The sequence below is a fragment of the Ambystoma mexicanum genome, chromosome 4q (genome assembly GCF_040938575.1).
Source record: "Ambystoma mexicanum isolate Mex_15411 chromosome 4q, UKY_AmexF1_1, whole genome shotgun sequence".
Classification (NCBI taxonomy): domain Eukaryota; kingdom Metazoa; phylum Chordata; class Amphibia; order Caudata; family Ambystomatidae; genus Ambystoma; species Ambystoma mexicanum.
The window spans coordinates 328,778,398-328,800,765 of record NC_090928.1 but is presented as its reverse complement, the minus strand read 5'-3'; the positions used below and the strand labels follow the sequence as shown (position 1 = coordinate 328,800,765).

Genomic DNA, 22,368 nt, shown 5'->3' with positions numbered 1-22,368 from the left:
CATTTCCAGTTGTGCCTCTGCTATTACGGTCACTTGCTTGCATTTTATGGAAGCGACTTCTTAAAGGCTTGTATGTACCATCCCTAATCATACTTAGAGGATTGGCCGCCAAAGGCAAGCCTATCTGTCCAGTACATGGACAGCTCGGGCATGCGAGGTACCTCTTAGCATTTTCCTTGCAGCTTGTTGCTAGCAGCAAGTTCTTCAACGCAGAATCTTTTCCCTACTCTATGCCTCAATCTAATTTACTATAGAAACTCAAGCTTCGATTATTGCTGCATCACTGCTTCCCCTGCTTCAGTTTCCACAATACCCATTAATCCCTCCCTCTTTGAAGCCTGTTTCTACATTAACTACTGTGCTCATGGTTAAAAACATTTCCATCTGCATCTTTAAGCATAATTTTTCATTTTTAACTCAAAGCTAGCTCACATTAAGCCCTCTTTTACTCTCTGTTCTACCACCTACTTACAAACTTCTCCAGCTCCTCTCATGCTGCTATTTTTTAAAGTCTCCTTTTCAGTCTGCACCATTACACTGCCCTCTCCTGCCTCTTTGGAATGAATCTGCTTGAAATTCATGATAAACTTCTCACACTCTTGTTGTTTTGTATTGCTCTAGTCCCCACCAAGCCATGATGCTAACTTTCTGGGCTAAATTTCTGATAACGTCACTTGGCATTTTTCCATGATCACAATGTATGGGTTGAGGATCAGCTCCCCTCTCTAGTCTCGACTTTTCCTTAAACGTCAAAATTGTTTTGATTCTGCCAAATATTTATTTGGACTACTGAAACAAGGTATATTCATGTCATTTTTGCCTCGTAGGGCACTGTCAAATGCTCACCCTTTCCTTCTCACCTGCATCAATCACTTTGCAGCTCCCTTCACTATGCCCTTACCTGCCCTTGTATTTCTCTTCCTCATTCGGGCTTTTGCACCACACCCGAACCCCCGGCAAAGCCAAAAACCCATACTTAACCTTTACTGTCTTAGATAACCTCCACAGTCTATCATCCTGTTCTAAATAAAACCATTACTCATTCCAGGATTAGAAAATCTGCACCCTGGTCTTCAGGCGATCTTCAGGTTGCCAAAAAGGAGGCTTAGTTGCTTGTATGCTACTTGTGCCTTCATTATGCATTAATCTTATTTTAGTATACCGACCATCCAAGGATATGCCAGATTTCAGCGAAGAGCTAACACAGATCCTACATCCTTTAAGTAAGTTAGGTAGCACAACATTTCTCCTGGGTGATTTCAATTGCTGGTATCAGGACAAATCAGATCAGGATGCTGTTCTATAATAACGCAATCTTAGGAATACAGAATTTAACATGATTAATACTGAGCCTACACACTGCAAAGGATAAAACCTTGATTGGGTTGCGAGTAGAAATTTACAAGTGGTCATCCTTGAGACAAAGACCTGCATCTGGTTGACCATTTCACGATCACAAAATCAATCACACAATTATTTTTAAAATTACATCATTAAATTTGAACAAGTGGATGGAGACAACTCAAATATTTTAGTAAAAGTTTATGAATCCCTCATGAATCAAATGTTGGACCAGGTAGAACCTCTTACAAATTCTATCGTCAGAGAAAAGCACAAACATAATGATTGGTTCACCACGAAACTGAAAGATTTAAAGAAAATTAAAAGACAAGTTGAACCCCTTTGGCAAAAAACGCATCATGATTAACATATAACAGACTGGAAAGAACATGATGTAATTTATAAGGCTGCTATATTTGAAACTATGAAAAATGAATTTGATCAACAAATAGCAAATGCAAAACAATAAACCAATTTTGTATTTTAAAGAAAATTGAAAACCCATGTAAACAGCTGTGCTCTTACTCTTCCTACTGAGGACTGCATTAGAGTCCAAAAGGCGTTCACTGACAACATTCCGGCAGCCCGTGAAAAAATTAGCACCTCATCCTGTGATGAGTCTTTAAATGTCATACCCCCTTCCAATACCTCTGCATTTACTTATAAACAAAAGGAAGGACTGGAAGAAGAAAAACAAATCTTCTCTTTCAGAAATATAATCATACTAGAATTGATGGAAAAAATGAGTGGTATGCATCCCACTTCTTGTTAAGAAGATAGTATTCCATCCAAAGGTATCCTTAGACAAGCATTGCTTTGGTCCCTTTCTTGTCGGCCTCATTAATGCCTCCTCATTAATGCCTCCTTTCAGCACAATAACATGCGTATAAGCATTAAAAAATCCACTGTGACTCCCCTTGCAAGAAAAGCAAATAAAAGTCCAGATGACATTATCAATCTATGTCCAATTACTAACACACCATTTCTGCTCAAGATATTGGATACAATGGCACTAAACAATTGCAAAATGTATTGGATCAAAATCAAAATCTTCACTCAGAACAATCTGGTTTTAGAGCACAACACAGTACAGAAAGTGTGCTACTGGGTGTACAATGAAACATAATGGATATTGTAGATTCCAGTAGATGTGGCATGCTGGTCAGATTAGATTAATCAGCAGCCTTTGATTTATTAGATCATGGTATTCTCCTAACCACATTGGAGAGAGTGGGAACATGCTCATATAGTGGGTTCACGCTTTCTTGACAGAGCTGAGGCTATTCACTGGGGAGATATGTCCTCAGACTATGCTTCTATAACCTTTGGAGTGCCACAGGGAGCTTGTATATAGCCAGCTTTGTTTAATCTTTATATTGAACCATTGTGCGAGATTCTAAAAGAAAACAATGTCAGCTACACAAACTATGCTGATGATACTCAGCTTTTGCTGGAGGTGACTGGAGATTAGGATCAGGATACACACAATCTAAATGCTCTCTTCAAGATAGTAAAGCGATGGATGTTGAATCACTGGATATACGTAAACGTGTCTAAAACTGTGTTATTTGTTTTTGATTCTACTTATGCAAGAAATAAATTAGACCCAAGGTATGACAACTTTCTGCTCGATGGTTGTGCTATATAAACACAAACAAAAGTTAAACACTCGGTATCCATTTAGATTGTTCTGTCAGCTCTGAGGCCCAGGTGAATGGAGTTGTGCACAATACTCTGCATTACTTGAAGCTTTTGAGGAAAATTAGACCACTGATATCGGAAAGAATTGTGAAACTCTGGCTTGAGCAACAATTTAATGTAGAATGGACTATTGTAATTCTCTGCTGCCATCCAAGTGGTCCAGAATTATGTTTCGAATGGATTGTGTCCTCACCACGTATTCCTCATCTTTGATATTCATATCTCGCCAGCTTTGCTGCTTTGGAAAAAAAAACTTTTCGGCAGAGGGCGCTGTGCACAATGATTCTAAATGAGGGAAACACTTACTTGGAGAAGTGCTCGCTACCACTGCTGGAACTAGAAATACAACATCCAGAGATGGCCATCTGATGTTTTTTTTACTGCTTATGAAGTGCAAAACATCCATTTTGCCAAGTGGATGATGTGCTGACTTAGAGTTACTCAGGTCTCGCATTGCATTTATAAACCCTCGCAAGCCTGGCCGCTGGGTATCTTTGTGTGAGGCAGTGCCATCACTCGCTCCTCGTGGTTGGTGGCTGCTAGGCTTCTAAAGGCAAACACGAGCTTCCAAACGCAAGCATAGGAGCACTGACCTGCACATCCTTGTACTTGTCTCGTAAATCCAGGAGTCGGTGGTACGCCTTGATGGCTTCTGCAAACTCTCCCACATCCGTGCACGTCAGCACATAGTTCTCCCAGATCTGCCAGTGCTCGTAGTTGCATCTGATGGCTTCTTGCAGTGTCCGGTAGGCTTTCATTCTATTTAGTTAGAAACAAAATCATAGTGGTTGGAATGGAAGCCCCTCAATAGGGAAAAAAGCACAGAGTTATTCATTTGAATTCAGACTCGGAAATAAGGAACAATGGCGGTCTGTCATGCACGCTTATTTAGAAAGATCGGTTTCACGATCTTCAATCTCTTTATGTTTCCAAAGTGTGCCAGCTGGTGCTGATGGCAAGGCAGATGCTATCGCCACATGCATTCACCCAGCATTGTTCTGGGCGAGTATCACCGATCCTAGACACTGTCAATGATGGGGCCACATTGTAGGGGTTAGCGGTAGGTGGGGGGGAGTGGAGGGGAGGGCATTCCAAAAGGCACTGCAAATCAGAGGGGACAACTTTAAAACATGTCTGGGAAAGAGGGTGGCCAAATGGGATTGGACCAATAACTACGCCCGACATGCGACACTAAAATCATACTCATCAGTCGACAGTCATCCATAGGTTTTTGAGCCCCTAGCCTTATTTGCGCCAGTGTTCCTCGCCTGCAGTACGTAGCATTATTCTAAGACTTCACACCAATCAACTTCCTCTCCTGGTCTTTGTGGGAGCACACCAGAAGATCCCCTTGGCCCAAAGAGTGTGCTGAATATGTAACATACCGGGTGCTGTTGAGACCCCCAACCACGTATTCACCGAATGCAAACTCTTGGGCGATACATATATGTCCATACTCAGTAGGTATGTACATACTTATGACACCATAAAAAGTGACTAATTTTGGACATACTGCCTCAACTCTGACCTGGAAAGTCTCCATATTAGTCGATACTGGCTTTGGCCATTTATGAATGTATCAGCATCACATCTGTTAATCTGGTTTTTAGTGGAAACAGAGTATTTTAATATGTGCTCCCGCTGACATGAGGCTTTAAGTGGATGACTAAAAGAGCGGCATACATTTAAAATTTTAATTATGTGATAATTAAGTGTGCTAAAATATTTTTACGTAATATATACACGTTAAGATATTGCACATTTCTTTTAAGCTGTATTACTATGAAATAGTTTTCGTAAAGATTCTTTAAGAATTGTATACAAATAAAGAAATTGAATTGAAAGCCAGACATTTGGGTGAAGAAGGGAAATGAGAGGGAAAGTAAGTGAGTATTTGCCCACAAGGTGGTAATAGAATTTGCAATCCTGGACACTATGCAACTATTTGCCCGTGATTATGGTGGATTTTCAGGGCACAAGCTAAGGGCACATGTGGATGGAAAGTGTAACTTTTTTTCACAGGGCAGACACAACCCCTTGAGCTTTTTTGAGGTTGGCAAGCTTGCTCAAATATTTGGCTACCAGGATTTTACTCAGTCTGTCATGTTCCCAGTGCATAAAACCACAAGCTCTTGTTTCATATTGGGATTTTGTTTTCCAGGGAAGATTTAACGACAGATTGCTGGGTTTAAACAGTGAGCACCTTTAATACTTTGCCAGCATATTTATTGGAGGTAGTTTTTCTGGTGTTCATTACTTTTTTAGAAAGTCCAATGCTATTTTGTTCTGAACGCTTTCTGCTAAGAGGAAGGTCATTTGAGCTACATTTGTATATTTCACTTTGCAGTACGCTGCTTAACTAACGCGTGTGATCCTTGGCAAACAATTTAATTGCACAGAGCATTAACTAAAAACACTGAGTTCTCAAAGCCTGCAATCTTTTAAACATAATTAAAAAAATATATATTTTGGTGGCTGAAATCACAAGAAGGCTTTTCAATGTGTCAATGCTAAAAGATGTATACTGAAATGCTGGAAGGCCACATACACAACCCGTACGGAGAATTACCTCTGAGAGTTGACATTTGTTAACGAATGTGAAGAAATATTTGTAATGTCCATGCCTGTGATGAACCTCCGCAAAAATATATGGGCCCCCTTTAGAAGCTATTCATGTGAGATGATATCTGATAATGATTTCTCCCCTGCCTCCCCGCCATGATCTTTTAATCTTTACATGTATATATATTGCTCTAACTATATTGCACTGTGAAGAATATTACTGTATTGTGTGATTATCGACATGACCATCAAGAAACAAAGCTTAAAAAAATAAATTAATATTTTGACAGCTATAGTAACATCAGGGGTGAAAAATCACTGTTGACCAGAGTCTCTCATCCATGCAGTTACCAGGACTGACGCTGCTTAGCTTCAAAGAACGGAAAGGGCCAGACCCCTCAGGCCATGTTGCCTAATAAATGAACCCAAGTTACAAGACTACTTAGAGCAATATGGCTTGAGGGGGCCAGCCCCTTCTTCACTTTGAAGCTAAGCAGGGTTGGTCCCGGTTACTGCATGGATGGGAGACAGTCCACAGTCCGGTGCTGTGTGTTTTCTTAGTTTTAAATATCTCATAACAATAAGAAAACACATGGCATCCGTATTATATTTTTTAAAACCGTGCTACTGTCAGTCCTTGAAAGTATTGCACTGAAAGACAATTTTTTTGCCTTTTGCTGAATTGCATTTTGTTTTTTTTAGTCTCCCAGTCAAGATGGGGGAATAATGCCACAATTGTGCACTTTTTGCACAACATAGTTCAATAAGGATTTATATATTTGAGTGAGACACTATGGAATATGTACTTTTCAAGTTATCTTTATAAAGCAGAGTATTGTTGAAAGCCACACATGGGGGTGAGGAGGAGAAATGATTAGAGAGCAAGTACGTCCTGAGTATTTGACCAAGATGTGGCAAGAGAGTTTGTAAACCTGGAAACTGGTGCACTTATTCTCCCCAGATTGTGGCTGGTTTTCATGGCACAAGTAAAGGACACATGTGGGTGAAGAGAGCAACTTTTTTTCAGAGGGCAGACGCAAACCTGTGTGGTTTTTATTGAGGTTGGAAAGCTTGCTCAAGTAATTGGCTATGAGGATTTTACTAGGGTTGCCATGTTCCCAGTGCAGACGCTTTACCACAAGACAACACGCACTTGTTCTGTAGTGGGATTTTGTTTACCAGGGAATATGGCTTGGTTTAAAAGGTGAGCACCTTTTGTACTTTGCCAGCATATTCATTGGAAAATTTCCCCTCTCAGGTTATTTTTCTGGTTTTCATTACTTTTTTTTAAAAAGGGCAATACTACTTTGTCTTTCGCACTTTCTTCTAAGAGGAAGGTCAAATTAACCACATTTGTATATTTCACTAAGTGTGGCAATTCATTCAATCTTACTGCGCATTGCATAAAAACATAGGGACTTCTCAAAGCCTGCAATCTTTTATACATAACAATACCACTGTCAAAACAGGTCAAAATCAGTTTGGGATTGAAGAAAGTCTTTGAGAAATGGGTTGCAAGTGTTTTAAAATATGGAGTGGCCGTGCACACCTGCCATGGTCGAAGGCCATGGCTAGTGGACTGGTAATGTTTTAAAATCGCCAGTGGGCACAGCCCAAGGCTTTCCCTAACCATGGCCAAGGGCCATGGCTAGTGGTCTGGTGGTGTTCTAAGAATCTATGGAATAACAAAACCCTTCAAATTCAAGGAAAAAATGTTAGTTGCAGGGTCGTTAAGGTGAGAACTTGCTGCAATAAAACCCATGAAATTCAGCTAAAGCCTCCTTAACTTCACGCCCCTTGTTGCCACTTGCAGTTCCAGTTAGCCGAGCAAATGATGTAAAGTGACGATTCTGAACTTCTGGACTTAAAATACTTGTTGAGGCACCTTAAATCCGGGATTGGCCTACATCCTCCTGACTTCTTTAGGACCAGAAAGTATCTGGAATACATTCCGGAGCCGCTGGAGTACAGGCTCTATGCCCCACTTTTTAACTTGGCGTTTACCTCCTGCAGCAGCTGTGCCACGTGTTGTTGGAGTGATAAGAGGACTCCCAACATTGAAGCTTGCGGTACAAATCTGAAGACGGCCACCAGGGGTGACGCTAAGTGAGGACGATCATTGGATGGGGGCAGCATGGCTCAGAGGACAGTGATTGGTTTAGAGGTGGAATACAGTTTTCAAGCTAAAGTGAAATTATTTTTTCTTTTACTGAGGTTTCCCAGCCTGACAACAGGGAATATTCATGAGCATGTGAATCCATGCCAGACCCCATGCTGGAGAATGTTTCTGCATAGGAGGGAGGAGGAGGGTGAGTGAGCAGAAAAGGAGGGAGTACTTGGCTAGTAAGGAGTTGGTATACATTCTGAGTTGGGCTAGAATGGGGCTGCAGGCAAAAAAAAAAAAGACAGGCCGAAAACAGGGATGTCCCTTAGCTCCTAATGGTACAAACAGCTCAGCAGTGAATAGAGATTTGCTGGGTTGAAGGACCATTTGTGTTGAATAATAAGCTCACCAAAGTTCGTGCTTGCCAGATGCCCTAACAAGGAGTTGCTCTTTGCCGATGTTGGCTCTTAGCTGCAGACTCTAGGACTGGATGCCTAGGGGAGAGTACAGGAACAAGGGAGGCATCATGCCACATGACCCACTGGGAGCCAATCGGAGTGCTCAAGATGACCTTATGGCAGGATAGAGTCTGCAGGTATAGGCCTAGGTAGCTCAGTAGTAGTTGGCCAGCATTGGGGTGGGAGTGTGGCAGTATCACAGTGACAGGCACCTGTCAAGTGACGTGGACTGAGGGAAGAGTGCCACCTGGATGCTCTCCCTGGTCAGTCCCTGGGTTCATTGTCCACTACTTTGTGAGGCACCTGCCCCCAGAGCCGCTTTACTGTCCACAAACCCAGGTAGAGGACTTGCTGCACTCCCATAAAGCCTTTGCTGTTCCCACTCAACAAAACTAAAGATGGATTGTCAAGATACCAAAGGGTAAAAGTTTGACACTCACCCAACCACAGAATCCGAATAGATTCGACCCTCCCACCGTGGTTGGCACGGGCACCTGATGTCAGAATTAACAGGAAACCAGGGGGAAATGAGGAAAACCGGAAAGAGGTTAAGGAAAAACATATTTGGATAGGAATGGGGGACAATAGGAGAGAACATGCATATACATGAAGCTTAATTCCAACCTCCTAACCTGCCTGACTCCTAATTCTTACCCCGAACCTGTAATCTCAACAAAGCCTCCTATAACCTCTCTTACCATAAATGTAGCAATGTCTTAATTGCAATCAGCTTGATGAACACATAAATGCCCAAAACTCACATGAAGCAGAGCGAATGGAACTAACAAGGGTGTCACCCTACATGAAGAAAACATTCTCATGGCCCTTTGGGCAAGCAAAGCCGCACTCAGCCAACATAGAAACTTGTGAACATAAACAGGACCCCCTTAATGTGTTAGTCTCTCAGTCAGTGCAAAAACTCATGCATGATGGGGCGCGGGTGGGCTGGGATGCCTTCTGCCAAACATACAGTGTTGTTAACAAGATTCCAAAAACATAAAACGTGAATGCATCAGTCTTGCCAAGTTCTAGAAATCACAACAAATGGGCTTGGCCCCATTTCACACTTTGCACTTGTATCACCAGTAGTTTTCCCGGACTCAAATAAGACTTTGTTTGAAGTTATGCAGTCATTTACACATCTCAATAGATATGCGTGAACTTATCTGACTGTCCGGGCGCCCCACGGGACCACCCGGACCTGAAGAGATGACGCAGTGAAAATATGCCCAGCAGTGCCTTATCACAGCCGTGAGCCAGGCTACAGTTGCTTCACTGCGTTCATGGAAGTAGCCGTGCTGCTTCGGATAATCTCCTGCCTGGAATTCACCGCCCGTGGCCCGGGAGTGAAACTAGCAATCCTTCGTCGTCGGAAAAAAAACACCAGAAAACTTCCTGCATGCTGCTGTGACCGGCCGTGCCTCACGCTTCAATAATCTGCACCTGGACACGGGAGGCCGGCGCAGAAATAGACCCGGTAATTCACATCAGCTGGGGAAGCGCGAGCATAGAAGGACTACAATTCCCTCCCAATGCTGCTGGGAAATGTAGTTCCTATCTCAGTATGTTACGCTCACCTGGTATCCACGGGGACGCCACCCAGCCCTGGTTGGATGATTTGCACTCTCAAACCCTCTCCCGGTCCCTTGGTAAGGCCTCTGGTTAAAGATGGGTCTGCAATATAGGAGAGCTGGATTCAATACCAGATTGTCTTTATGTTTTCCCACCTCCCTTGGCCTCAACTCCTTCCTCCCCCTTGGGCCTTCTCCTCACCTTAATATTGTAAAAGGTGGATTCTCCGTCCTGCTCCTCGTGGCAGGGGCGCGTAGATGTGGGGGGCGAGTAGCCACCAAGTTACTTCACTGATGCAAGCCCCACTGTGGGTATCCAGGCCTGCTGCGACTCCGTAGGTTTGCTGCTTTACAGTCTTTATATGTAGTTCTTATGTTCCTCTTAGTTCGAATAATGTCTTGCTTCTTTCCTTTTAGGTATGGAAAGGTATTTTGGTGTTGTCATGCAGTTTGAAGATGAGCATGGGCCGGCAGGCGAAAGTGCGGTGTGAGCGATGCTGTCGGCATAGTAATGCGCTATGCGCGGCGCTGTTTCACCTTTTATATTGCTTACCTGTGTCTTTTCTCTCCTTGCAGGTTGCGATGTTCCTCGCTGAGCTCCGTAATGTTCCAGCAATGATACCGACCAGGAGATGACTACCCAGGTAAGATTTGTGTGGCTTTCTTCATTCGGGAGGAAATGCGAGTAGACTCTTACTAATGCAGTCTTTCTTTCTTCTCTTTCCAGGTTATGGTATTCCAGGATGCATACGGTGCCGGATGATGGAGTTTGTACCTTCAGGTGAGTGGAAAGTCAGCGATGGATCGAAGACAGGATACTATTCCACGTAAGTTTCGTAGTGTTCTTTCTCTCTGCAGGTCCTTGGTTTCAGGTAAACTGGCATCAAAGAACTGGACACGGTGAGCGTTATGCTGCCCACAGCAGACTAACACAAAGCATGTTCTGCTGTTTGGGTGCGGTTTAAATAGTCTCAGGGAAAGCAGTCCAGGTAAAATAGTCCCAGGCCTGCCACTCCCAAAAGACTAGACCGCATAGTTCAGTTCCTTGTAACTGAGCTATGTGTGTGCCTCCATGTTGGCTGAACCCCACCCCCCCCCCCCCAAGTTAAATAGTCCCAAGTAAATAGTCCCATTCTAATGTTGGTCTTCATGATGGTTATAAGCCTGGCTCTAAAGGCGCCAGGACTGACTCCAAGAGAGTCTTGGATGAGGTTTTAAGGCCCTTGACCTGGCCCTAACTGGAAGGCTGACTTGCCAGTGAGGGCCAGGGGCAAGGGTCATGACACAGCACAAGCTATGCGCTAATGTTTTCTTAGCACCACACGCCTCCTCCTAGCCCATACATTGAACCTGACATGGATAAGGAAACAGAACAAGACTGGATGCATCCCAAAACCCAAAAATCCTAAGAAAGACGTATCTGCACTATGTGTATGTTCTTTCACTGCTCACTAGGGACAGCTGTGGTCGTTAGTGTCCCTCAAGCCTTCAGCCATTCATCAACTGTTATATAAATGCTATTTTATTGTCACCCACTGGTAATTCCGTTCGATCCCGTGTGTATTTGTGCCTTGAACTCACCTACTTTTCTTTGAGGACTTAACTGAAACTCCTCATGTCTGGTGTTAAATTAAACACCATATCCACTTTTATTTAACTTCATTAGCCACACTATGTGGAAGAAACACGTACTTCACCCTGCACGCTAACCCTATTTGCAAACAAATACACTTTCAACTAAAAACACAAGCCTAAATCCATCCCTTTTACATGACCATTCTCCTTCCCTTGATTTAGCTTTTATCTTGGCAGGGTTCGCATAACGATTTTTCCAGCTGAGATGCAGTTTATGCAGGTCTTGCGGGAATGCCTCTGCAGAGAGCACAAAAGTATTAAGTCGGGTACATATTTAGTGCACACACTGTGCTCACTTCTTCGGATACCAATCATGAACAGATCACCTTTTAACATTCTGTGCATAAGGAGTTATACGGTCATACCGCAGACTAACTCCCCAAGATCTTCAAGTCCCACATGCCAACTAGGCACGGGAGATCAACTGCCCACAACTTCCTCACCCTCCACAAGTAAAGATGCAGATGATTCAGTGGTAGAAACTTCCAACCAAGGACCTAAACTATGGAATGCGCCCCCCCCCAATCTATGCCATAGTCATGAAAAAGACATCCTGAAGTTCGGAAGTGGTCTGAAATTCCACTTCTTCAGTATAGCGTTCACCTAGGGCGCGAGTCATTTCCCATTTTACATCAGTCATCCACTGTCATCTATATATCCTTAAGCTTTCTCTGACATACATCCCCCTCTGCAGCTGTAGGATTATTTAGTCAGAGTGCCACCACTTCAATAGCAGCCTGGCTTATCCTCACGCCACTGATTACCTTTTTATGTGTGCCGCTTACCAGCGCAAGCACACTGAAGCAGCTTCACAGGGGTATGAAGAACATAACAAAAACCTTAAACAACATATGCCTGTTCATCTTCAGTCTTGGAAATCTGGGCAAATACTAAAGACTGGAATTATCAGTCATAGCTCAAAAAGTATGTTTAGAAAAATTCACGATATAGTTCACAAAGGGCTTCCCAAACAGCACTACATGACAAGGTAACACACAAAAAGGCTTGGTTATCATGCTTTATTCAATTTGTGCATTTGGAAAGTTTGTCCAGTTGAGCCATCATATATGTTAAATTCCCTGGTACACCTAGCTTGCAATTCAATGTAAAAGCCTTCAAAAGAAATAGAATCCCTTATTCAACAATATAAAGAGTGTGTGCATATGCTCGATGAAAAAACTCCCGAAGACTAAAAAGCTGCATCAGTCAAAACAAGTGGAGGGTATGGATTTTCTTTAGAACAGATAGTACTTGCCATAAAATACAGAGTAAGCAACCTTTCATCAGTGTGCTGGACTCACTAAATGTGGCTAAATGAAGTGGGGGGCATTCCATGATTTTGGTGATACCTGCATAAAACATTAAGATTTTTTAAGATAGAGACTGTGTGTGTCCTCATTTGAAGTCTTTGGACTATGTGCAAAGAAATCTATGCAATGTGGGGACTTTGAAAAACTCGCTTTTACGCAACCACCAAGGACACCCTTTTTACTTTAGGTGAGCACAGACGCATTGAATTTGACTGCAGATCACTAATACCGTGCCAATTTACTTAAATAACATTTTCCCTAAACAAGCTCTATCCATCAAACATGAAAATGAGCCAGCTTTTCAAGCAGCCCACCTTTAAGAAGAGTCTTGTGTTTCCAGCTCGAGTCACAACACCAACATGTACGCTACACTTTTATGACATAATTTCTGTTCTAGCAACCAACAACCATACTGTGCTTGACAGCAGCGATGGCAGCTCCCAAGTGCACCCATATTTACAGATTGACATTTTGGATGTGCCGAGTGGAAAGGAAAACAAGTAATAGCTAATTACATATTCGCCTCAGGGCTCTGAAACGCATCTGAAATACTTACTTCTGTTTCAACCTGATGTATGCGGTTGATAAATTGTTCCAAGCCTCTGCATTCTGAAATTATAACAAGAATTTCACATTAAAATGTCATAAAACATTTTCTTGGTGTGCTTGTACAACAATGCATGCATTTAACTGAGACTTTCATTACCTCAATCAGACAAACAAATTACTTGCCTTCGGTAATGTGCTTTCTGATGGCTATGATAACTTCTCCCACAGATTTCTCATCTCCTTAAATCCTTTTCAGGTACAGTCTGCAAAAGTCTTTCAAAAGGCACCAGGCGGCACTGTTCCACTTCGAGGCCAGCATTGTCACTGCTTCTTGGCGCCTCTAGGTGCTGAAAGTGACATCAACCATGTATATACTAGGAGCTGCAAGTGCAATGTTCTTAGTGCTACCTTCGACCTCCAGCATCCGCCAGAAAGGATCAAACTGTGGCACTGAAAACATTTCCCAAAATGAATTGCAAAAAATCCAATTGCAGAATTCTAGAGAACTTAAATTTAGAGGCATTGGGCGGGGACGAACCTGTAGGAGGAATTTTCGTCTCTATCAGAAAGAACATTACTGAAGGTAAGTAATTTGTTTTTCCAATGGATACAGTCCTCCACCAGATTCCTCATCTTCCAAAAGACTCCCAAAACCATGTGTGAAGGCATCGAAGTAAGACAGACTACAGTTCACTTTTCTAAAATAAAGCTTTTATTTCTCAAATGTCAGTAAAGCCCAACTTGCCCTATGCTAAGGTGGGATTTCCTGACAAAAAGAAACAGGATAGGCTGTGTCAAAGTTCAACTCCAAAATCTGTCTGTGTCCAAAACCTATGCTTGCCCTCACAATGACCACTTTACAATGTGTAGGGATGTCGGCAACCAAAGAAACAGTGTTCAAAGTAAAGTTCCAAACATCTTCGAGCTCCTGGCTCATTTTCAGCTTTTTCGTCCTCAGGTTCAAAACGGTTCCACAAAAAGGCTTTGTTCAACCCAGTTCCAAACAACCTCAGGGTTCCCTTCCCCAAGTTCAACACAGTTCACAGTTAATTCAACTTGGTCAGCTTTCAGCATAAATGGTAATGTTTTAGGCTTTCTAGCCATTCACTTGGCTTTTCCTTCTCTTTAGTCACGTTCATACCAGGGAGGAAAAATAACGTCCATCTCTCTATTTTCCTTGGCTCTCTCCAAGTAGGGGTTATTCAGTCAAGGCACGGTTGTTGGACCATACACAGTCCACCCATCACAGGTCACACAACTGATAACCCATGGCACTTTATAACGTTCACTGGTTCTCATTGGACTACTTTGCCACCACATGTTTCTTCTATGCACTTGTGACATTAGTCCATCTGTACTCCTGTTTCTTCTTGGCAGTCTCTTGACTCTGCCAACGTGACTTTCATACAATTCAGTTTGTGGTGTTTATTCCTTATCACCACCTTGCTGTCACACTAACCAATAGTGCTTCTCATTTGCATTTCATGTGCTTCACAAACTCTCATTATTTGTTTTAACTTGGTTTTGCGCTTTCCCATTGTTCATAAATGCTTTTTCCTTATTTTCATTCCGTTTGTAAATACACAACACTTTCTCACCACTCGTGCAGTATTTTCATATATCCTGCATAGTTTATCTTTAGATCGGTATTCAATATTTGGTAAGTACTTCTGGCAGACCCTCTTCTGCTTTCACTCACTCCTCTCTCTCACATCGTGAGCACCAGCAAGCCATGCTCGCCTCTTCTGGATGCTCTTGCTGCCTCCTGCAACGTAGTGGAGATTTCTGTGTCTTCCAAACTCCTGTTGGGGTCATGCGGATTGGTGTTCTGCGAGGCTCTCGACTCTCTCTCTTGGCTCTCTGCAGCCTCAGCATCCTTCTCGCTCTCCTGCAGCCATCAGCATCTTTTTCACTGGCCCCTTCTCTCCAGCCTGCCCCACATCGCCATGGCTTCCCCAGGCAGTTCTTCTCCATGTGGGTCATTTCTTTTTATATGCACCTGTAGCCACTCAAGGGGATGCAGGTGAAATTCCTTTGCCGGACTACAGTTACCTCCATCACTGGGACATGCCTGACCTTTAGAATGGTGCTCTACAGTCCTCTTCCTCGTCCCAGCACCAAAGTGGTGTGAATAGGTGGAAGTGTACATTACTCCTAGTTGCCTCTTCCTAGTCTCAGTCTTAAAGGGACCTGAATGGGATACAGTTGGAGTGTGTAACAGTGGTGAAGATTGGTAATTACCTATGAAGGTTAGAGAAGGGTAGGATGTACTTTGATACTTTCTGGATTTAATCAGAGGAGGTAAAAGTGGGTCTAGTCTACTCGCATAAGGTTTTCACTTTCTTGTTCTCTTCCTTGTCCCTCTATAGGGATGATTTACCTTAGGGCCATTTATCAAGGAAGAAAGGGTGTGGGGTTGACAATACCCTATAAAGGCTTCATGGATGGAAGGTTCATTGTGGAATGGAAACAGGGAATACCGTGTCTCACCAAATGACACCCTCCGCTCCATTCCCCAAATCTCCTCCACCCAGGTGATCGTCCCTCGCATATTCCCCCCCCAGGGTCTGGATCCAAAAGTGATGGCCTTTCCCTGGCCCCCTGAGCAGAGGATTATGGGGAGAAGGAAGTAAGGAGGACTTCAGGTTTCTCACACATTCCACTAGAAGGTTCTGGAGCCCATAGAAGGATGAGATGGTGCCATTAGTAGAAGGAAGCCAGTCAGGGACACAAGATTATAATGTTGGTGAAGATGTGTTAAGAAACCCAGGTGGCAGTCTGGCAAATGCCCAGTAGAGGTACAACCCTCTGCAAAGCAGAGGTTGCAGCCCGACCTCTCATGGTATGGGCACACTGCTCCTCTGAAATCACCTTGCGAATCAGTTCACAGAAAGTCATATTGCAAAGAACAATTGATCTAGAGATCGGTTGTTTTAAAATAGCTTTATTCTTCGTTTTAACATAGAACCCAACAAAAAGTTGGCCATACAGTCGGAATTCAAGGTAGATTGTAAGGGCTCTTCTCTGGTCACACCGTTAGAATGGTTCTTTCACCTTAGTTGGATAAAAAGGTCAAAAGAACACCAGAGATGCATTTTTTGTTGAAAATTGAATTCAGAGAAAAATTTGGGTAAGAATGAAAGTCTGTTCCGCGGGGCAACTTTTCATCTTAGTGAATTGTAAAAAGGTTGCAGGGGGAGATGTACATGTACTGCTGGTGCTTCTGCCCTGGTGGCATTTGTCCACACCTTTCTCTCAGGCAAGGGACGGTCCACACAGGAACCATCCCCACTCTCCAGACCAGTTGGGAGGGAAAGGGCGCTGAGCAACCTGCAACACAGACGTTAAATATTCCGACAGGAGATCAGGCTACATTCTGCATATTCCATGATAGTAATAGGGCACAGTACTTTAGGTTGGGAGGTTTTAACCTTTGCGGGCGATGATACTAAAAAACAACACAGGCCATCATAATCTACCTCTACAATACCCCTGCCCATATTCTATACCAACTACCCCAGTTACGGCTCTCCCCTTATCAATGGGGTTAAGGGATTAAACCCATCAGGCCGTTCCCCTTGACCTACCAGGCCCCAATGCATACCTTCTTTAGGTGTCCAAAATTCCAACTGTTAACTTTCTTTAATACTCCCCAATTCCTTTGTTTCAACTAAAATTGGGCACTTCAGTATGCCATAACCAAATGACTTGCATCCTTAAAGGTAACATATACTGTCAATTTACAAGCAATGAGAGCAGCTGCTTCTTGATCTTTTGTTGTTGCCTCCAGATCTTGAGTCCTGAATGGACCCATCTCCAGTGGGTGGCTGCCACAGGCCTTTATCCTGTCCCTCAGGGTTTTACTAGAGCCTTTGTATTTCCACTGTGGTGGTGCAGCTGTTGGGACTGCACGGCACCTTCAGCCCCTTCCCTCCTTGGTGGTGCATGGCACTTGCTAACTGGGCTATAGGCAGCCCCATTTCCCACATGGTGGCGTATCGATATTTCTTTCAGGCAGCCTGCGCTCTTTTCCTTGAGTGGTGATCGGCCCTAGCGGTCGAGTTCCACGCTACTCCCCACCCAGGCTCTGCCTAGCTGGGTAGGTACGTCTACGGCACTCCTCATAGTGGTAGATGTGGCTGACAGGATCCCAATGCACAACGGGCTACTGCAAAGCCTCACGTTCCTTTCCATTGCTGCCCAACCAGTGTAGCCCCAGGATGGGTGTAGGCCTCCCAGGCTCCTGATCGGTGCGGACTACCCCAACATGCAGCCTGGGCCGGCAGGGTTTGTCAGCACCCCACAGACCACCCCATCTGGCCCCGGGGCTGGTTGACTTCTCTCCATTGGCCGATGCCATCTTCACCAGGGTCGCACCGCACACATGGTGCAGGGCTTAGTTAGTCTCCGGCCTGGCCCCAGGCCATGGTGCCTAGTCTGAGGCCACCCCCACTCACTCGGCTCTAGGTTGGAGCTCGCTCCTTACAGGCCCAACTGATCTGGGCCCAAAGTGGGCCGACAGTTCCCCAGGCCAGGTCGGAGCCCAGGCTCCTCTGGTCAGGCAGCCCAGGCCCTGGGTACCAGCAGACCGCAGCAGACATATGTGGACCAGGTCACAGCATCCCCCTCAAGGCCTGGGTGGGTGCTCAATGCCACAGCCCTCCAGGGAATCCCCTTACCTTTTTTCATCCCATCTCCCAACAGTTGTATTCAAATGCCCTTTTCTCCAGGGAAGGTTCTAGTGGCAGTAAGGTCACGGTCTCCCATCTCCCCAGATGCCGTTAATACCCTGTGAGAAACCTGAAGGTGTCTCACCTGCTAGTCCCCGGGGATCTGTCATCCAGGTGACCAGGACATGGCCATCACTTTTGGATCCAGTTCCCGGGGAAGGACCAGTGGCGGGAGGATCACATGGATGGGGGGGGGGGGTCTTCAGGGAGTGGAGGTGGGACATCGGATGGCGAGATGTAGTATCCCCTTCCCTGAAACACCTTTACCCCCTCCTACCAGGCAAGATATGTGGGACTCAACCAGCCACCCCCCCTTTTCTGACACAAACACGTTCTCATTTACAACTCACTGTGAGGGAAAACAGACTAACACCTGAGCCGTATACCTGACATGTCCCACTACCATGGTCAGACAGGGTCAGGCAATTACTGATCATTACACACACCTGACTTCCATCACCCTTCTCCACACTGATAAAAAGCAGAGCACGAAAGTACACACTGAACAAGGCAAAGCACATGAGGAAGCAGCAGTTCCAAGATGGCAGTTTAATACGAGGTGGAAGAAGGCAAGACAGAAGAGGATTTCAAGGAGGGAAGTGCCCTTGACCTTTTCACCGAAAGACCATATCTTTCCTGAGCATTCGATAATAGGAAATGTAAGAACTGGAATGAAAGTTGAAGAATACTGCATTGTGTGTTGGAGGTATCCGGGACTCTCCCGCGTCGATAGTCAAGGCATTTGCCACAGTGCTACTGTCCTTGGCTCTTCTAACAAAGCAGCACCAGTGATGCCAGCACAGCGGTGATTTGGGGAGACTGATACCAAACTGGTCTGTGTGGAAACCAAGGTTGTAAGCGGCAACATTATATAAAGAAAATTGAAGAGAACAGCGTATGAAGCATATGTTGCAAGCATTGCAAATATAATTAAAAGAGCAGATGAGTGACTGAACTTTGAAGCTAAGATACGATACCGTAGACAGAGTGGCCCGGCATCACGTGGGTGCTTATTTGAAAGTCTCTGCTAGGTATCCAACTGAAAGGTAATGAACGTTAAAAGAAAAGGAATTATGAAATTGAAGTGGTCCTGCAACGGGTCAAGCCAAACCCTGTGCACATTCGAAAGTCTTTGATACGTGATGTAAAATTGACATCGGTCCGAGCCTGGCTCAGGGAGACTAATTGTGTTAAAGGGATCTGGGCCCAGCTGAGAGGGATCCGGGCTGAACCGTGAGTCACCCGAAAAAGGAATATCCTACGAAATTGTATAGAACAGATCTGAGCCCGGATGAGGGGGATCCAAAATGACGAACATTGTGCTAAAGGGATCAGAGTCCGGCTGAGGGTCATACGGGGTGAATAGTTTATCACCTAAAGTGAATACTTGTGAGAATCTAAAGAGGAAAGGAACTTCTTGTTTATTTGGTTACGAGGTGAAGAGACTTTGAGAGCAAGGAGACTTGTGTGTTGAAGGTCCTGATGCTATTGCTTGTACTGTATCCTCCTGCTAAAGAAACCAGAGATTGTGCTTTGCTCCAGTGAACCGCCTGCCCCGTGCTGAAAAAGTGGGGAAAGGAGGCCAACGGCCTTAACATTTTGACATATCATTTTGAACACTTTTTTCTTTTTTCATAACCTTGTTTCCCACACTATTTGTATTTAGAGGTAAGGATTGGCAATTGTTTTTTTTAGTATAGGCACTTTTATTTTGACAAGACACAACTAGGACTGTGTTATTATTTGATGGTCGTAACTTGCTCCCATCTGTACATTTAGGATTAGATAGGTGTTTATCACACCCTTTTTTTGAAGTTCAATAAACACCCTTGAACTGTGGTCACTTGCGTCTGTCTTACTGTTGGTGCCATGCCTTCCTTACAAAGGTCACCAGGAAGGCGAACTTAAAAGACAAAAGTCTCAAGGGACATGATGGAATAGACTTAAATAGAGCAGCTGCAGGAAAACTGAAACCAAATTAAGTTCCACATGAGAAAATACAAAAGGGTTTGGGCATATATGCACTGTGATGCCCTTAAGAAACTAAAGAAATGGACAGCGAAATATAAAACGTGCTTAGATGTCCTCTTGAATATGGAAAGAGCGGCAAGATAACTTTAAATACCAAGATTCAGACCCAAATTTGCGAACAACCGGAAAAGCGTGGGAAACCATGTCAGTGGGCATGAGAATGTGGAAAGCTCTCTATGATGGCACCAACTTCTGGACTGGCACAAGCTAAAAGCATAGATGGACTTGTTAGAAGGGCACCTCGAAGAGAGCACTGTGCCAAGAACTTCCTCAGAGGTTGTACTTTAACCTCTCAATAGCCAAGCATGTAGGCTCAGTGTACTGGTATTGGTGTGTAGAAAGTTGGCACAATAATATCTTCCTTCTATGGGATCCTTCAGTGAGCGCTAACCAGCATGTCAAGTATGACTGGATACCAAGTCCTCCATGACGAGTCCAGAGCTATCAAGATCATATTTGTTCCGCTCTCCTTGAACTTCCAAGGCACCAGAGGAATCGGCCAGAACGGTGGGAATCACAGATCAGGTCAAATTCCCCAGAAATCAACAGTCAATCACCCAAGGATTCCCTATTCGGGAACACCCTAGAATATAATATCTTGTACTTCTTGTCAAACTGTAAGTGAACAAGTTGATATAGGGAATTTCGCACATTAAGAAGAATTGATCCACAACCTCCCATATTTAGTTCTACTCATGCCATACCCCCAAGACCCAATTTAGCATGTCCGCCTGAGTGTTCAGATTGCTGGCAAGGCGGGATGCTGTCATTGTTCCCTTCATCTGAATGCTCAAAACCAAAGGAGCATGGCTTCCCTGCACAGTCTGCATAACCCTACACTTCCCATCTTGTTGATGTAATTCATGTTGGTGGCATTGTTCTTCAGGACCTGTGAAGTCAAAACTTTGCTTGATGGTAGAAGAATTACAAAGTCTGAGGAACTACCCTGCGCTGCATTAAGCGGATGTGGAAGGATGTCTCCTGGTCTCGTCTGTTGGGATGGAAGAGGGATGCTGTGGTCTGGATGATCGGCATGCTCAGGGAGGGAAAGCCATGTACAAAACTTCCTTTTTAAGACTGCCCCATTAACTGCAGGGGCTTGTAGGGGGTCAGAAGGGGATTTTTTAGGTTTATGGAGTAACCTAACTTGCAGAGCAGAGTGCATGCCGTCTTGAGATCTTCTAGATTTGACGACTCTGGCTGGGCAACAGGAGCAAATTAAGTAAATATACACACCCTGAGACTGTGAAGACGGTCATCACCACAATCACCTTTGTAAATTCTCCCGCTCAGAACAACCCAAGCCACTGTTTGTTATTGTGACATAAAACCTCTGATCCAAACTGAGGAGCAATATAGTAAAACCAGTGTGACTAAGAAAAATGCTGAGCGAGTAATTTCGATTACTCAGTTGTTGATAACCAACACTAGTGTGATGAGGAAGAATGAACAAAATGAAGAGTGCTCAACTAAGAGAAAACTGACTATAATCCTCCTCTAGCGAGGACCCACAAACCTATCATAAAAAGGGAAGATGGACTACTGTTCGTGAAAAGGGAAACACAGGAGTTTCAAATCAGCCAAGTTGGAAGTAAGACCAGGAGATCCTCCATTGGGAGGAAGCAACAAGGTTCCTTGGGCAATTAACACTCAGGAAGCTGATGCAGTAGAGTGAGGGGGAAGAAAATCCCAGATCAGAGATGCAGTTGAGGGCAGTGCGTGACCCAGGCGAGGCGGACCTTTCAGTCTGCAACAAAGCCGAGACCGCTGGAGCATGGATGCTGCAGAGAAGAAACAAGGAATCGGAACAAGAACCAAAGCTGTCCTGACCACAATGGAAGTCCCTATCCTGCGAGCAGGCCCGGTGACGCCAACCCGTGGGAAGCAAGGTAACAGGAATGGCAGGAGATCTGGGAGGGAACACTGGGATAAAGAGTACCACCAGCCTACTCATCCCAGTAAGTGGCCCGAAACGAAGACGAGTGAGAGAACCTCTGGGACTAAGCCTACTCGTCCCAGTGAAAAGTGCGAAACTAAGAAGAACCAGTACGAAACTTATTTTAATCGTCTCAACAATTTAAGAACTGGACAAGAAAATACGAATAACTATTGGGTCTGCTATTAGGGGAAAGGCAGTGAATCGGAGGAGGAGGATTACGATATCAAATGTCTTGTTCATAAGGAGTTCAAGAACTACAGAAACACAGAACAAGTACCACATAAAGAGGGATTCAGTATCCCTAGTAATCTCAAAGAAGAAGAGACTTTCAGAGATACTAACGAAAAGCATTGTACAAGAATTTTCAAAGCCCATAATGCTGGGGAGAAGAATACAAAGAGAACGAATAGGGGAGCCAAAGACTTGGAAAAGTCCCC

General features: G+C 44.2%; 1 protein-coding gene across 1 annotated transcript in view; it reads right to left on the bottom strand.

Moving 5' to 3' along the window:
• Window positions 1–22,368, bottom strand: part of TTC27 (tetratricopeptide repeat domain 27) — a 1,783,878-nt gene that overhangs the window by 176,734 nt on the left and 1,584,776 nt on the right. The window contains exons 15-16 of the mRNA XM_069607906.1: window positions 13,239–13,291; window positions 3,636–3,801 (exon numbers count right to left, since the gene is read on the bottom strand). Coding sequence (XP_069464007.1) covers window positions 3,636–3,801; window positions 13,239–13,291 — 219 coding nt within the window. The remainder of the gene's footprint in view (window positions 1–3,635; window positions 3,802–13,238; window positions 13,292–22,368) is intronic.